This window comes from Mesoplodon bidens (assembly GCF_964165515.1).
Source record: "Mesoplodon bidens genome assembly, chromosome: 3".
In the NCBI taxonomy this organism is placed as follows: Eukaryota; Metazoa; Chordata; class Mammalia; order Artiodactyla; family Ziphiidae; genus Mesoplodon; species Mesoplodon bidens.
The window spans coordinates 150,199,386-150,217,466 of NC_138178.1; the positions used below are offsets into that span (position 1 = coordinate 150,199,386).

General features: G+C 38.8%; 1 protein-coding gene across 4 annotated transcripts in view; it reads left to right on the forward strand.

Moving 5' to 3' along the window:
• Positions 1–18,081, forward strand: part of LIN52 (lin-52 DREAM MuvB core complex component) — a 115,376-nt gene that overhangs the window by 44,951 nt on the left and 52,344 nt on the right. The window contains exon 6 of one of the 4 annotated variants that reach the window (XM_081229111.1): positions 14,462–14,513. The exons of the other annotated variants lie outside the window; for them this stretch is intronic. Coding sequence (XP_081085237.1) covers positions 14,462–14,481 — 20 coding nt within the window. The 3' untranslated portion in view covers positions 14,482–14,513. Of the gene's footprint in view, positions 1–14,461; positions 14,514–18,081 lie in introns of those variants that run through there. 4 annotated transcript variants of the gene reach the window in all.

Sequence of the window (18,081 nt, forward strand, 5' to 3'; positions counted from 1 at the left end):
CGTTGAGTGAAGCTGGGTGCTGGTGTTGAGATGGAGATCTCTGGAAGATTTTCGCCATTCGATATTATGTGGAGCTGGGAGGTCTCTTGTGGACCAGTGTCCTGAAGTTGGCTCTCCCACCTCAGAGGCACAGCACTGACTCCTGGCTCCTCAATTTGGGATGATTTGTTGTCTATTCATGTATTCCACAGATGCAGGGTACATCTAGTTGATTGTGGAGCTTTAATCCGCTGCTTCTGAGGCTGCTGGGAGAGATTTCTCTTGTTTCTTGAGGTAGGCTTGTTTAACTATAAACTTCCCTCTTGCAGCTGCTTTCGCTGCATCCCATAGGTTTTGGATTGTCGTGTTTTCATTGTCATTTTTCTTTAGGTATTTTTTGATTTCCTCTTTGATTTCTTCAGTGATCTCTTGGTTATTTATTAACGTATTGTTTAGCCTCCATGTGTTTGTGTTTTTTATGTTTTTTTCCCTGTAATTGATTTCTAATCTCATAGCGTTGTGGTCAGAAAAGATGCTTGATATGATTTCAGTTTTCTTAAATTTACTGAGGCTTGATTTGTGACCCAAGATGTGGTCTATCCTGGAGAATGTTCTGTGCACACTGGAGAAGAAAGGGTAATCTACTGTTTTTGGATGGAATGTCATATAAATATCAATTAAATCTATCTGGTCTATTGTGTCATTAAAGCTTTTGTTTCCTTATTTATTTTCATTTTGGATGATCTGTCCATTGGTGTAAGTGAGGTGTTAAAGTCCCCCACTATTATTGTGTTACTGTCGATTTCCCCTTTTATAGCTGTTATATTTTCTCCCCTTTCATAGGTTGTCTTTTCTCCCCTTTCATAGGTTGTCTTTCCATTTTCTTGATAGTTTCCTTTACTATGCAAAAGTTTTTAAGTTTGATTAGGTCTCATTTGTTTATTTTTGCTTTTATTTCTTTTGCCCTGGGAGAGTAATCTAAGAAAATATTGCTATGATTTATGTCAAAGAATGTTTCACCTATGTTCTTTTCTAAGAGTTTTATGGTGTCATGTCTTACATTTAGGTCTTTAATGAGTTTGATTTTTGACATGGGGTTTGGCTTTGGATGTGAATTCTCCATTGTATAGACAGTTGAATGCATGGATGAGTGAGGAATGAGTGAAAGGTAGGACATGGAAATAGGAATTTGGCTATTGAGAGGGAGAAAGGGTGATAGCGAGAGGGAGAAGTGGAGTCAAAGTTTCTTGTTTGCTTTAGGACAGTAGACTTATGTTTGTTTAAATTCTGGTGGCAAAGATGGAAGAGTGGTGAAAAGGGATAAAGTGTAAGTAAGGTTCCTGAGAGGGCTTGAAGGGTTAGGGTTTAGAGCACAGGTGTACTGGCCTTAGATTGAAGAGAGCTACTGGATTGTAACAAGAGGAAAGAGAGTAGATGAAAGTGCAGGTTTATGAGTTGATGGGAAGGTGAGAGAGTGCCTCTATGTTGGATCACAGATTTTCCTTTTCTGTATCTCTCCACTTTAAGTTATATGAACATATGTCAGGAAATGAAGAATAATTAAATATGCTTTTAATGCAGGATGGCAACCAAAAATTTTAACATGATTTAGGAGTTAAGTTTTTTATTCTTAGGTACTCTGGCTTCTTGTTTGCCCTTGCAGGCCATCCTGCAACAAATAACCAGCCCAAATCTCACCCCCCATTGTCCAGTGTACTTTGTTAGATACCACAATGGTGTGTTGCTTAGGTTTCAGCAATCTTGAGTATATTCCTAGTGTCAGCTTAGGAGTGCTTCTTACTGAGATTTAAAGGATAACCAAGAATAACACTTGTTTGTATTTACACAATGACTTTTTTTTTTAGAAGTAAAGAGAGTTTTCTGGCCTTAAAGATCTCAGTTTGTAGTGTCTTACTCTTTTCAAAATAACATGTAGTGTGGGGAAAAACAGCTTCTAAAATGAAAAAGCTCTGCTGGGTTTTCTTTAGAATAAAAATGGTCATATAGCATTGTAGAGAACATTAGAAATGGTGTGAGTGAAGTGCTTAGCATAGGTCTAAGTAAAGCAGCTAGATTGTAGTGCAAATGATGTAACTATATACACGGTTTATGTCAAAGACTATAAGAACAAGAGATATTGCTTATCAAACTGAAAAGAGTTGTTAAAGAGTCATAGAATCTTTTTTATGATATGTATTTTAAAAGTTAAATATAAACTTTATTTTTTTCCTACTATAAAACAATACATATTCATTGTAGAAAATATAAAGAAAGCAAAAATCACCCCAAATCACAGCATCCTAAAATAGTAATCACTTTTAACTTTTTGGTCAACACTCCTCCAAATCCTCCAAACATTTCTTTCTAAGAGGTATTATACACATATACATGCACATACACATATATGCATATACATATATATATATTTTACGTACATGGCATCATGCTATTCCTTTTCTACAACCTGCATTTTTGACTTAGTGCATTGTGAACATCTTTCAATACCCATGAAAGCATAGCAAAATCATCAGTTTTATGACTGTGTGGAATACCATTATATGATTATTTATAATGTATTTCATTAATTCTCTCTTAATGGATGTTTAGGTTGTTTCTAGTGTTTCACTAAAGTAAATCATGCTGTGATAAGCATCCTTTACTCTGATCAAGGTGAATGGCACATTAAAAATTTTTACATATTGCCAAAGTGACCTCCAGAAAGACTAGTCCAAATTATATTTCTAAGGACAGTAAATGAAAGTACTTGCATTCCTACATCTTATAACCAACTCTAGATATTGTGAAACTTTTTAGTACTTGTGCATTTTATAGATGAAAAATTGTTTCAGTATTTTTTATATGTATTTCTTTGATTGCTAATAAAGTTATGTTTACTGGCCACTTGTTTTTCCTCCTTTTATGAATTTCCCCTTATAGTTCTTATCTACTTTTCTGTTAGTTCACCCTCCAGTATTTAAAGGTGAGGAAACTGAGGTCTAAAGAAATGAAGTGACTTAGACCTTGGTCACCCAGAAATTTAGTGACAGAATTGGTAATCATAGCATGTTAGAGCTGGGAAGGAATCTAAGAGATCATCAAGTCCCAACGCTCTAATGTTACAGAGGCAGAAACAGAGGCCTAAAGATATTAGGTGACTTACCTAAGGACAGCCACACAGCTCATTAGTGACAGAACCAGGAATCTGAATCATGTCTCATGAAGAGGGAAAGGCACGTAACATTTTTGAGCCTGCTATGTTTCTTACATGTACTTTTTCACTTAATTCTCTCTACTATTCTGCTGTTATTCCCATTTGAACAGATGTGGTAACTGAGGTTCAAAGAACTTCAGTGATTTGCCCAGTCACACACCTAGTTATTTGCAAAATGGCCTAGAATCCAAGTCTTCTGATTCTTAATCCAGGGGTAATATTGCCTCTTAGAATAGTAACTGTCGATAGTAGAGTTACATAGTAGATCTGTTTCTTGGCTTCATTCAAATACTCATTTGATAAAATATGATTTGCCTCTTAGGAGCTTGTAAATAAAACTCTGCCTCTGTTTAGTAGTTCTTATTTGATACTGGACACCAATCTGACCGTGAACTAAAGGAACTTATCATTGTAAGCAAAAGCTGATTAGAAGCCAAGTCTAATGCTTATTGAGTGAATAGAATTGAGATACATGAGCTAGATATGACCTAAGTTTTGTATGGTAGTGATGTCTGGGTTGAAACTCTCAGTATCATCTTAGAATTATTTTTATTCCATAGAGAATAAAATCTTAATATATAAATTGAAAATGACATTTGGGTTCTCTGAAGTGTAAAATGGATCTCAAATCATCAAGGGGTCAAATAGGAACAAAATCGAAACCATGTCAATTGCATCCTCCATATCTCTAAAAAAGCCTGTTAACCTTCATTTCTTGACAGGGCACAGGATTTCAAAATCATATTAGAGCTAATTTGGTTAGGGCTCCATCCTATAGAGATTTACAAAGATGACTATTGACTTGTGTATAACTTTGTTGACACTCTTGGTTCGTTCATTTATGTTGAAGTTAGTTGGTAAACTCTATATTCTCCGTTTCTGCTTTCCAGACAGATCTTGTGTTTGGGTTGATGTTTTTTAAGCCTGTTAGTTTCATGTAAGTAAGTTGGGGAAAGTGGAAGAGTGCAGCAAGTGATAGAATCATTTTTTCCTTCATAGAGAATTTTATAGGCTTGTTGAATAGAGGGACCAACAATTAACTCACATTATTCTAGTCTTCAGCAGTAGGGATCTATTAAGCTTATTATTTAAGAAATAGACATTATTTCTTATCTTTGGTATTTTTCTGATTTACTTTATTGGAATAAGAGTTAAAGTTTAATTAAGACTTCTAGATTCTGGTAAAGTTTGGAGGTTTGGTTTTGTTTCACCCTTTGTTTGTTTGTTTGTTTTTGTTTTTCTCTTCCCTCTTGTAGCCTTTGTCACTAGAAGAATGTAAAAAACAGAGTTGAGTAGCTAAAACTATACCACTTTTAAGCTCATGCAAAGTTGGTTACATAAAGAGAATAGAGCATTAATTCAGTCTATTAACAAACAAGTATCACCAGAAGTAATTCCTCTTCTAGTATCAAACATAATAGTCCTTTAACATCTCCTTTGGAATGTTGAAAAGAGATCAAATGAAACCTTCAGAATGGTCATTTGTAGGGGAAGAAGACACCTCCACTTTCATTCATCCATTGTAGCTCCACTTTCTCATTTTAATGCTCAGTCCACAGTGGCTATGGTAAAAGATGTCCTGCACCTACAGAGATGGCAGTGGAGAGGGGATATCACCTTTCTGTTTATTGCTTGTTGCAGTTTGGCCTGTTTACAGACAGATGCTGTGCGGGTGCTTCTAGTGGAGAGCAAAGGAAATCAAGGTAGCAGCAAGAAATCAGCATTTACACATGACCTGTGAATTGGCTAATTTTTAACATGCAGTTAGTTAAGAAATGATTACAGCCTGAGGAGTCATGACCTCAACTTTTCATCATCTCCATTGGATTGTGCCTCAGTTTGGAAATGAAGGAGGTATAAGGGAAGTTTTAATTGTACCTGTGTGATTTATCCCTAGTCAGCTCTTTAATTTCTTCTGGCTGTCTGAGGTTTCCGACATGCTGTAAATTTCCCCAACTTTTTCATTATCTGCAATTTCTTTATGACTCGTGAATCAGAGTGGAGAGAGAGTGTGGATTTACAGCAGAGATAAACATGTCCATAAAGTCTGTATCTGTGTCAGTAATTGTACTGCTGTCAGTGACTGTCCTGTTTTACAGGCCTCTCTTGGGAAAGGAACCGGCTTCACTACCAGCAGCAGCAGTGAAGTGCTTGCTTTGATTTGCATTAACTTGCTGGGAGATTAGGTAGGAATGGTGGGTAGGAACTGATACTGGACCTTGGCCTCTCTTGTTTGTTTGCCTGTTTGTTTGTTTAAGGTCAGATGACTTCATGTTGGATAACTGTTGAAAATAGAACATGTACAATGTTCATTTTCTAAGTGAAAATGCAGCTTATTTTTTGATATGGTAGATATAAAAAATCCTTTCTAACTTCATTTTACACAACGCATTTAAGATGATTTTCCTTTTCTATTGCTCTTGAGATAATTAAACTTGGGTCTTTTTTCCTCTTTCCAGTTAAAACACGGGATTTCTCTTTTAGAACATTCATTCCTCTTCAAGAGTGGAGCCAGCCAGAGTCTTGATGATGACTATGTCTAACATGTCTTAATTCTCAACTGTTAATGGCTCCTTCCTGACGGCTTGAGGTGGTTGGTGTGCCCTCAACCATTTGCCGTGAGAAAGGAAGTCTTCAAATGGAGAGAAAGTCTGCATATTCCTGTCTTTAAAGACCCTTCAGGAATTCTCTAGTGTTTGCTTTTTTGATAGCAGAGGTGAAAAGAAACTGAAGTTACGAGAAGCCCTTTTAAAATAGATGGGGAAGCAAACATATACTTTTCTTTTTTACATTTGCTATTTGAGCAGATCCCTCAAGAATCAAAACTGTCCTTGCATATCCTAAACCTTCTGCGAGGTAGTTTAGAAGGGTAGGAGGTGACGGTGCAGTTTAACAAGGAGAGGGTAAGATGCATGAGAGTCTCAACCTTTAGTCAGCCCATGAGTGCAAACGATATGGAGAGTTATCTAGTTGGTAACTTTTATCACCTTGTACTTCTTTTCCTTCTTCTGCTTGCATTCTTTTTGCCATCTTTCTACCAGTAGCTGGGAGAGGGAAGATGAAAGGAGATGATATAACACATAATTGTTTGGCTTTTTTTTCCCAGAAGCTGTGGTGAAAAGTATGGTTAGAGAAAACTATGGCTAAAATGAAATTTGAAAGTATCTGTGGTTTTAATTCTTTATCTCTCCTATTGTCTTGACGGAGTTTATTCTTACTCAACGATGGATAAACTGCTTTCTTTGAGTGAGAGGAATAAGCTACTTACACCCCTTGAGTTACTGTTAGTGTACTTGCCCTCTGTTAGAACAGGGACCCTTTTCCACTCATTTTCTTCTTTCCCATCATGCCAAGCAACTGTTCTTCATGGAATCGGCTTGTGAAGTTACATTGTTACCTAATTCTAGTTTGGGAAAACCTCTAGTACTTGGCTTACTAGGTCCAATTTAACAAACATGCACAATAACCTAATCCAACCAACCAAACAAAACTTCGAGTTATCCTCTTAACTTGGTGCTGTAACAACCTATTTTGTTTGATGAACTTAAAAAATTGTTTTCTTTAGTGAATGCCATATTGGAAGTGCTTAACATCCATTTTGTTGTAGACCTTTATTTTTTCTTTTGTCTTTTATCCATTTTATACAACCCAACTATAAACACATTAAGTTTGGACTAAGATAAGGAGTTTCATCTGTATGCCTGCCGGCTCAATTAGTCAAAAGAAGAATGAGATGTCCATCTGGGTCTGACTATAGAAATAAGCTTTCTGATTGCTCAGGTTGAAAGGCTTGTTATTACTAAGACTGTCTCCTCCCCCAAAATAATTTTATAGGTGGGGAAAGTGTAGTATTCTAGCTTTGCAGGGGAAGCATTTTTCTCCTGGTTGAACAGAAAATAGTTTATGGTTGTCTCCTTCTGTTTCTGCTGCCCTCAGCTGTCAAATTCAGTAAAAACAAGGGTTTAATTAGCCAGCAGTCTCACAGTGTTGGAGGATAATGACACTAACAAAGAAAAGAGCAACACAATAAAAGATTATTTGGATACTAAGTTGTATACCTGCTATTCTCTGAAATGGCTCCACAGCAGGGATTGGTAACATTGTATTAAAGGTTTAATAAACATAGGCACTGGAGAGTGATTCAGTAACATGTCTCACCCTTGAAACAGCTCAGGCAGTGTCTTCCTCCCTCTCCTTAATCAGGCTGAGAATGGAATCCAAGAGTAGCCAGGCTTGAAACTAAAAGGCAGGGCTGGAGTGTTGATCTGTTAATATTTGTAGAAAGGATAATTCTTGGGTGAAAGTCCTCCTATGGTGGTTTACTTTTTTAAGATCCCAGACTTCCTTGGAGCTGTAGGTTAAAAATAACTTGTTTCAAACTACCAAGTAAATGAGTATCAATGCCACGAGTACATCAGAAAAGAAGCCCCTCTCCACTAGCTTAAGAAGAAATCCCCTTGTCTTCTTTTCCTCCACTAGTTCGTTATGAAAAAATTTTAAACATCCAGTGAGTGCCCCATATTTATATATAATGGGAATATTTATTTATTTATTTATTTCCCCCCTCCTTGAACTATTTTGAAGTACGTTTCTGACATCAGACACTTTACCCCTAAATACTTCAGGATACATCTCCTAAGAATAAAGACAGTTTCCTAAATAATAATGCTATTATTACATCCAAGAAAAATTAACAGTAATTGCAAAATACCTAATATCCTTCCACATTGAAAATTTCTCAATTGTCCCTAAATTTTATGTAGCTTTCTTTTTTTTTTAACCAAGATTCAGTCAAAGTTAAGGCACTGTAAATGCCAATACATTCTTGATAGGAGAACATTTAGTGCTCCTATCTAAATTCCACACACCAGCTCTTTTAATAAATATTTACTGAATTTTTCCTATGGTGAACATATATTTACTCAAATGACTATCATTTCCCTCTAGAATATTGAGTTTCAAGTTCTCCCTCTACACCAAGACTGCTTTATCCAGCTTCCTTAATCTATTTCTGGTATTCTCCCCTTCCCCTAGCAGAATTAGCTGTAGAATTGATCTTTTCTCCTATAACTACTCCACTCCACAGTCAGAGTAATAGTTTTGAAACACAAATTGACATGTGACCTTATTCCCTTCTTAAAACCCATCAATGGCTTCCCCTTGCTCTTAGTTAAATAAAATTAGAAACCTTTAACTTGGCCTTATAGCTCTGCATGACCTGGCCTTTGTCACACCATGTTCATCTCACACCATGCTTCCCTCTCTGAGGGAAACTCCTAAAGAGGAAAAAGTGAGGTAAGAATTCAAGGGACACTTCTTGGAAGAGATGAAGCTTAAGTAGAAATGGCTACTTATTTGGCTTCCAAATATTAATGGCTAATATTTGTATATGGGAGGAAAGAAGACACTTTCAACTGAGAAGAAATTTGGGGGTATGAATTGGTTAGAGTGCTAGAAAATGTGGTTGGAAAAGTGAGGAGGAGCTAAATTGTGGAAAGCCCGAGGAATCATTTTCAAAAGTCTGGTAGCCACCCCCAGAGAGAATTGAAGGGTGTGGTGATGGGTCTAAGAGACCAGCTAGGAAGCTGTTGCAGTCCTAGAACGCAGTAACTGCTTGTACTAGATAGGAGGGTATGAATGCAAAGGAAGGTTATTTGCAGGGGGGAAATAGATACGAAATTGTAATAGACTGGAGAGACATGAGTCAAAATGATTTCAAGATTTTAAGCCCTTGTGACTAGGAGAATACAATTTAAGGTGGAAGTGGGTATGCGTTATAAAACTTCAGTTTTGTTTGCCGAAGTGTCATTAAGGCATCATTGAAATGAATAACTTAACTATCAAGGTTATAGGATAAAAGATTGTGGCTATCAGGTCCATTAGAATGAGGTTTGGGGGCTTCCCTGGTGGTGCAGTCGTTGAGAGTCCACCTGCCGATGCAGGGGACACGGGTTCATGCCCCAGTTTGGGAAGATCCCACATGCCGCGGAGCGGCTGGGCCCGTGAGCCATGGCTGCTGAGCCTGCGCGTCCGGAGCCTGTGCTCCACAATGGGAGAGGCCACAACAGTGAGAGGCCCACGTACCGCAAAAAAAAAAATGAGGTTCAACTACATATAAGAAATCCAAAATAATTGTGGCCTACACAAAGTAGAATTTCTTTTTTCCCCACAAAAAGGAAGACTGGAGGTAGTTAGGTACAGACTGGAAGGGGAGCTCTACAGTGTCAAGAGCTGAGGCTTCTTTCTTTTCACTCCACTTTCTTGGTGCCTGGCTTCCATCCTAAAGGATACCTCCTGGTCTAAGATAACTGCTAGAGATCTAGGCACTGAGCCTGAGCTGTAGGCCAGAAGAACGTGAGAAGGGAGAAAGACAAAAAGGGGCACCATACAACTGACTCCTTTCCTTTTAAGCAGCCTTCCTGGAAATCCCACAGAATTCAGTCATCTGGACTGACTGACCTAGCTGCAAAAGAATGTAATCTTTTATCCTGAGCCGTAATTTTGCTGGGTAAGAATTGGGGTTCTTTTAATAAGGAGGAAAGGGAGAACAGGTATTGGGATAAGCAACCAACATTCTCTGCCACAGGGAACGAGAGACCTGTGCAAGAGCAATGATTGGTCAGTAGAAGTAGAAGAATGTGAGGTGATGGTTATGTTGAGAAGCTCAGAATTAGTGATTTTTGTATGTATGGATGTTAATTTGTGAGTTGGACTTCATTCTTATAATTTGTTGGTTATCTTGTGTGAATTATAAATAAAGGGTAGGGACTGTTTCTGTTTTCTTTACTGTATGTTTGGTATTCCAAAAATGAGTGAATAGCTTTTAAGAGATCTTGCAGACCTTTGTCTTTGGGAGGTTGGTTTCCAAGGAAGTAAGTAGAAGATCTCAGCTTTTTTTTTCAATCTTCAGGAGGCAAACAACTCAAGAAATGGTCATCTTTTAATATTGACTGTTTTTAGTAGTCAGCTTATTAATACTTACATCTACTCAGCAGGTTCTGAGTAGATATTTCTAGTTATGAAGAGAAACACTTGGTTCTCTGACTTCCACATATTTATCAAGATTCTAAGATTAAAAAAAAAGAAGATTGTTTAAGTAAAATTTTGTTTTATGCGAATTAGCCTGGACTAGGAAATCCAAGGGCTAATTTTTGTCTTCACTGTGTCTCACATAGCCTTGATTATAAAAGTCTATCAATATTGTTGAATGAATGATTGAATTATTTCTAAAGCCTGATATTATGTAGGCTCTGGTGATATTACTGTTTAACATAGTAGAATTTGCTTTATAGCCAGTAAAAAAAAAGACAACAACTGTAATATCCTTTATTAATATATTACATAATATAATTATTAATATAATTACATATATTATTAGTAAGCTATTTTTATAATGACTATATTGCTAGTTTAAAAAATCTAACTCCTAAGAATACTTTTCAGCAAAATACATAAACAGATTCATTTAGAAGCACTTTTTGAAAACTTGGCCCCAAATGCCAGATAAAGCTATCAGATTTATGCTGCTTAAAATAGTGAAAATCAGTGTTTTCCTCTTCATGTTTTGAGACAACTCCTTACTTTCCTTGTAGCACTTTGTCTGCTGCAGAGTGTGTATGATTATGCCCTACTTCTGGTAACTGGATTCTTATCCTCTCAATAGCATCAGTATTAAGCCAGCCTTCTTTACCTCCTCCATCCATATTAAACCTGTCTTGGAAAGAGTCCGTTTATTGGATAATAGAGCTACACTGGGGCTCTATGACAGTATCTTTTGCTGCCTCGTTAACTCTGGAGCATTAGAACAAGATAAAAATGCCCTAAAGCCTCTTATCTGATGTCTGGTGTAACCTGCTGAAAGCAGGAGTGCTATTAGTTTATGTTAGAAATCAAATGGCCCTCTCCAGTGCAGGAAGTACTGATTAAAGCTGAAGTGTCCCTGGAGGACTCTACAGCTGTCACAGGGGTGGTAGCTGCCCTCACCAAAAGGGATATCTGGGCCAGAGGTCCCAGTGGGGTGGTGCCTTAAGAACACGCACGTGGCTGCCCCAGCTGTTCTGCTTTGCCTAATGAATTGTTTTACAAGAAGAGGCTGGGTATTGTCATCACAAGCTGCCTTCCTTAGGGACTGGAGCAGGCCAAATAATAAGTAATGTTAGTGATGGTAATTGAAAAGTGATGGCTCTCCTGGGATTTTTATAGCCTGGAGCTGGTTGGCACTTGTGGATTGTCTTGTCCTACCAAGACCCTTTTTGTTTGTTTGTTTGTTTTTTTTGCGGTACGTGGGCCTCTCACTGTTGTGGCCTCTCCCGTTGCGGAGCACAGGCTCCAGACGCGCAGGCTCAGCGGCCATGGCTCACGGGCCCAGCCACTCCGCGGCATGTGGGATCTTCCCGGACCGGGGCACGAACCCGTGTCCCCTGCATCGGCAGGCGGACTCTCAACCACTGCGCCACCAGGGAAGCCCCCAAGACCCTTTTTGAAGTGTGCCTTTTTTTTTTTTCCCCCCAATTTCATAATAATGTTGTGATTTTTTTTTTTCTCCCCTTATTGGCAGAGGCAGTCTTAGGAACATTATAGTGGCTTTAAGTACAAAAGGAACAGCTTTGGCTTTTTCATTAAATTATCAACACTGCAATAGTAAAGAAGGGCCACCACATCTTCTTAGTCTCTTGGGGAACTGCTGCAGAGATCTCTCCAGACTTTTAAAAGGACATATTAAACTTACACAGATAATTCAATCTCTTGATTTAAAAACTTTTTAAAAATAGTATGGGAGGATACAAAGTGAAAAGTAAAATCCTTACCTGCTGAACTTATCTGAGGAAACCACCAACAGTTTCTCCATGAACATTTCCAGACATTTTCTATGCATTAATGAAGTTTTTTATGTTACCACACACAGATGAGGTCATAATATGTATACGTAATGTTTTGTAGCTTGTCTTTTCCTCCCCACAATATATCTTAGATATGTTTCCACAGCAGTTCAGATAGATCTACCTCTTTGTTTCTCAGCTGCTGCATAGAATTTCATAGTATGGATATACCAATGCTAGACTCTTTGTTGACAGTTTGACTTGGACCTATGAGTGAACACTTACTGTACCAATTGGTTGCAATGACTGATTTGTGTTCTATGGTTCAACCTATGATTTTTACATGAAGTGATTTCCTCTCTTCAGGAATGTTGCCTTCAGTTCCGGGACTGTTTTAAAATAGAAAATACTAGAGGCAAAACTTTTTTGGAGGGATGGTGTGAGTCTTGTCATGGATCATCAGCTGGACATATGTAGTGATTTGCACCCTGTTGTGTGTTTTAAATTCTTTGCTTAGTTAAATGAGAAGTGTTCTGTCCCAGATAGGTGGGGAAAACAAATAGCCTTTAATGGATGTTGTCTAAGGCATTGACTGGAGGCTTCCTATAAAGTTGAATGAGTGTTTTCTCCCCTAATTTTCTACTTCACAAGTTCCAAGAATCAAGTTATGAATGCATTAATGGACTCGGGTAATGATTTGTCAGCACGTGAAAATGAGGACTTAGGTTTCTTGTGTAACAGCTTGGCTAACAAAGCAAGTTTGTGCCTCATGAACTTTAGGGCCCTTGCTAGGAGTGGCAGTGTGATGAATGAAGCAAAGCAATTTTCCAGGAGCATTTCAGGTCAGTGATGGCAGAAATCAGTTGTCTTCTCAGGCAAACAGAAACCTAATTTTAGTTGCATCTGTCTTCAGTAGAATCTATGCAAATTGAGTGGTAAAAATTTTTACTTCCATCAAAAGTAGGAACATTATAGGTCTTTTTTTTTTTTTGCGGTATGTGGGCCTCTCACTGTTGTGGCCTCTCCCGTTGCGGAGCACAGGCTCCGGACGCACAGGCCCAGCGGCCATGGCTCACGGGCCCAGCCGCTCCGCAGCATGTGGGATCTTCCCAGACCGGGGCACGAACCCGTGTCCCCTGCATCGGCAGGCGGACTCTCAACCACTGCGCCACCAGGGAAGCCCTATAGGTCTTTTTTAACTCAAAGCCCTTTAGACTAATTCTCTCAACACTTCGAAGTTCTGATTTGCCCAAATGTTGAAAGATGTCATTCTAATAAATTGTGAAATGCCAGCCTGTTTTGTTTCAAGTTTCTTACACGTTTTCCCTTTCCTTGATGTTAGTCATTTGAATTGTTACACAATGCTTAACTTAATACTTGGAGGCTATTATTAATAACAGTTACGGGCTTCCCTGGTGGCGCAGTGGTTGAGAGTCCGCCTGCCGATGCAGGGGACACAGGTTCGTGCCCCGGTCCGGGAAGATCCCACATGCCGCGGAGCAGCTGGGCCCGTGAGCCATGGCCGCTGAGCCTGCGCGTCCGGAGCCTGTGCTCCGCAACGGGAGAGGCCACAACAGTGAGAGGCCCGCATACCGCAAAAACAAAACAAAACAAAACAAAACAAAAATAACAGTTACAATTTATACCCAATTTACTTCTTGTCCAAGCCTTCAGTATTCTTGGGAAACATAGGTATACAGAGATTTTCAGGGGCTCTTGTGGGCTGTGGGAGGTCCTCTAGACCTGTGCTGTCCAAAACGGTAAGCCACTAGCCGCACGTGGCGATTTGAAGTTAAATTAATTAAAGTTAAATAAAATTTAGAATGTAACTCCTCAGATGCACTCCTCAGTAAATGCTCTCGGTAGGCACACACGGCTGCTGTCTACCATTTTGGATGGCACAAACATAGAACACTTCCGTCAGATGGCACTACTCTAAACTAAAGGTTGGCTAACTGTGGCTCACAGCCCATTTTTGTATTCCCTGTGAACTAAGAATGTTTTTTACATTTTTAAAGTGTTATAAAAATAAAACAAAAAATGGAAGAGTATGAGACAGCGACTGATTGTGGCCCACAAAACCTAACATATCAACTGTCTGGCCCTTTACATGAAAAGTTTCCTGACACTTGGACCTGTGTCCACTTCTCTTGATAACATTTCAGCTTTTCTGATCAAGTTAGGTTAGGGGTTTCCCTAAGCCATCAGAAGATTGTGAATCTATCAAGCAAATTAGGCAAATTTAGAGCAAAGTTTCTTTCTGTAGACAGACTGTGGAATGAGTCCAGAGCTCACACGAATTAGTTCCCTGGAGCTAGCACAAGTGGGATGAGCTTTGAAATAGGTAAAATTCTTTGTAGTATAAATGGTCGACTTGCAACAGCTTTGTGAATAGTACCTACAGTGTAACAGAACATCATTCTGATTTTGTACACTATTTTGTGTCTTTAAGTACTTATTCTCTCATCTTAATTCTGAAGGAAATAGAATGAATACATTTCAGCAGACGCACTTGACCTTTCAACAAAGAATTTACCATGAAGGTTTTTAACTGTTCAATTTATTTTCGACTGTCAAATTACTTCAGTCAATCTCTCCTAGGAAAAATGAAGCAAAAAGATTCTTCTGCTGATATTCTCAACATCTGAGAGAATCTTCCCTTGCCAAATGTAGCTCTAACAATTTCTCATGAAATATAAAGCTTACAAAATCTGCCTATAAAATGAGCATCTGGCATTTCTGTGGTAAATTAGAGAGTCAACTTGTTGCTTTCAAGATAGAACCTTGGGGGCCTTCCCTGGTGGCGCAGTGGTTAAGAATCCGCCTGCCAATGCAGGGGACACGGGTTCGAGCCCTGGTCCGGGAAGATCCCACATGCCAAGGAACAACTAAACCCGTGTGCCACAACTGCTGAGCCTGCACTCTAGAGCCCGTGAGCCACAACTACTGAGCCTGCGTGCTGCAACTACTGAAGCCCGCGTGCCTAGAGCCCGTGCTCCGCAACAAGAGAAGCCACCGCAGTGAGAAGCCCGCACACCGCAACGAAGAGTAGCCACCCCTCGCCGCACCTAGAGAAAGCCCGCATGCAGTAACGAAGACCCAACGCAGCCAAATAAATAAATAAATTAATTAATTTTTGAAAAGATAGAACCTTGACATTCACGAGGGAACTTTGTGAATTCCCAAGTTTGTGATAACCTGTAGCGTATCATTTTTTGCCGTAAAATGCATTAAGATGTGGTTGAAAAAAATCAGTTTACCCCTTTAGGCTTTTGATGTAAATTATTCCATAATTAGAAGTAACTAAAGTAACTCTCCCACTAAAACAAATGTTACACTACAATATATTAGTAGAAGCATTAATTTGAACTTGTCTAGTAGAAGAACTTGAACTTGTCTTAGCAGAAAAATTAATTTTAACTTGTCTGAATCATATTCAAGGTAGTGATACCAGATAATCATGGACTGTATGGTGAGATCATGAAACGTACTGAACTACAGAAAAAGTCACATTTCAACATTAGCTTTGGAGAAGGAGGCAAATGGTAGAGGAAACAAGGAGATAATTGTGACACAGCATTCTGAGGGGGAACCTTCCTGAAGTGATAGCTTTTTAATAAAGAACACTATGAATGGTAGCTATGTATTGCTTATTCCCTGGTACAGAATCAGTGCAGATTTTATTACTGAAAGCTCTGTTCACTGATCATAACTTGTTTTGGTGTCACTTAACAGTTTTCCATGTTAGAACTTGGACTAAATTTATGAAAACCCCCCCAAATTTCTTCTAAATCTTCAGTGTCTTCCTCTTTGTCATTCTTTGCCAAATCATCTCTAAGTCTTCTTGCTCTTCTGATTCTTCCATGTCACTTTTATGTGTGCCCTCCAAACCTTCGCCACCCTCTTGTCCTGTCAGTATTAATGGTATACTCTTTATTACCTGTGAAAATAATCTCCTTGAAGTCATATACTGCCTTCTTTCATAAGGCATGCCAATAAGCATCTACCCTTTTGGATCACCCAATAATACTTGGGTGATCCAATATTGGATCATCCATAATATTTCTTATATAATCAAGGCTGTACCTCTTCTAAAGCTGGCAGTTACCAAGTTTGAGATCTTTGTCCACGGCACTTTATGATGCCAGTGAAAGTATAGCAAAGTCATATACCTTGAGCTTGTGTTTTACACTCCACGTGAAAAGTCAGAAGCATTAAGGGGAAGGAACATCACCTTGACATAGAGTTGTAAACTATAGTGCTTAAGGATAGCCTTGCACATTGTCCATGATGAGGAGAACTGAAATTCAAGCTTTTGAGAAATTAGATATTTCTCTATTTCTGGCATAAAGTATGTATAAAACCAGTCCAAAAAACATTGCCCTGTATCTGAGGTTTTTTATTGGCCTGTCACTATTTGGAAAAGCATTCTTTTTATGTCCTGAGGGTCTCAGATCAGTAGGACAAACATAACTTTTTCATAAAGTCTGCACAATTACTACAAAATAGATAAGTCAGTCTGATCTTAAACTCTGTAAGCTCTGTAAGGATATGTGAGCATCTGGGCTTTTCACCACTCAATTCCCAACACTTACATAATTTGTACATGATAAATATCTAATTGTCTAATAGGAGCTCACCTTTCCTCTTTCATGATTTATGTTCACAAAGGCATTTTCTTTTAGCATGTCAGTTTTACCTATGTTAAACAATTTCTTGTTATGACTCATAATCCTTCCTTTTTATGAACCCTTTAACTTTACATTTTCTCCCAAATCGCATGTGGTCATAAGTCCCATGTTTCCTGTATCATTCTCACTGCCTTTTCAGCTTTCATTAAAGTTTCTCGCTCTCTGTTTCGCTCTGTACGATAAATGTTTTGATAAAAGCTTGTGCACTTGCTGCAACATTCCCGCACACTTCTGGATATGTGATGGAACTGTTCATGTCACGGATCTGAGCCAGCCCCAAGAAAAGTATTCCAGCCATCCTTTATTCCAAATTTGTAGAAACTTTTAGTCCTTTCTAGTATCCATAGTGTTATTTTTACTATGTAAACGAGTACCAGTAGGGAATATCAGAGTCACAGTGAGATGCAGGTGGTGAGTGGACTGCTAGGCTCACTCACTAGTATAGAAAAATTCGATTCTTTGGTAATGGCATTATTTAGCATTGTATAGAATGTTGCAGTGTAATTTTTCTCTGGAATTTTTGTGACACTGTTAGAAGAAAATAAATGGTTTTTGCCACAAATGAGATCTAATAATTATTTTCTTTAAATTAAGAATTATATGGGACTTCTCTGGTGGCACAGTGGTTAAGAATCCGCCTGCCAATGCAGAGAACACGGGTTTGACCCCTGGTCCGGGAAGATCCCACATGCCGCGGGGCAGCTAAGCCTGTGCGCCGCAACTACTGAGCCTGTGCTCTAGGGCCTGTGAGCCACAACTACTGAGCCTGTGTGCCACAACTACTGAAGTCCACATGCCCAGAGCTCGTGCTCCACAGCAAGAGAAGCCACCACAATGAGAAGCACGCGCACCACAACGAAGAGTAGCCCCCGCTCGCTGCAACTAGGGAAAGCCCGCATGCAGCAACAAGACCCAATGCAGCCAAAAATAAATAAATAAAATACATACATTTATTTTTAAAAAAAGAATTCTACCCTTAGAAATTACACTGGATTCTGTTTTTATTGTTCAGCACCACTGTGTGAAATGAGCATATGCCAATATGGGCTGTCCCCACCTGCATTAGCTTTGGTGTTAGGTGGGTATAAGCAGTGAGATCCCAGTTTGCATGATTAACCTTGTAAGGACTATGGATCCTTCCATATATAGGAACTACCCCTATACTTTATTTAGGTCAAGAATGAAGCTGGTTTTGCAGAAATTAACAAGTAAATCCTAAAATTCACAGGGAAATACAAGAGACCCAGAAGAGCTAAACAATCTTAAAAAAGAACAAAAGTGCAGTCTCACATTTCCCAGTCTCAACACTTAATATAAAGCTACAAGTAACCAAGATAGTGTAGTACTGGCATAAGGATAGCCATACAGATCAATGGAATAG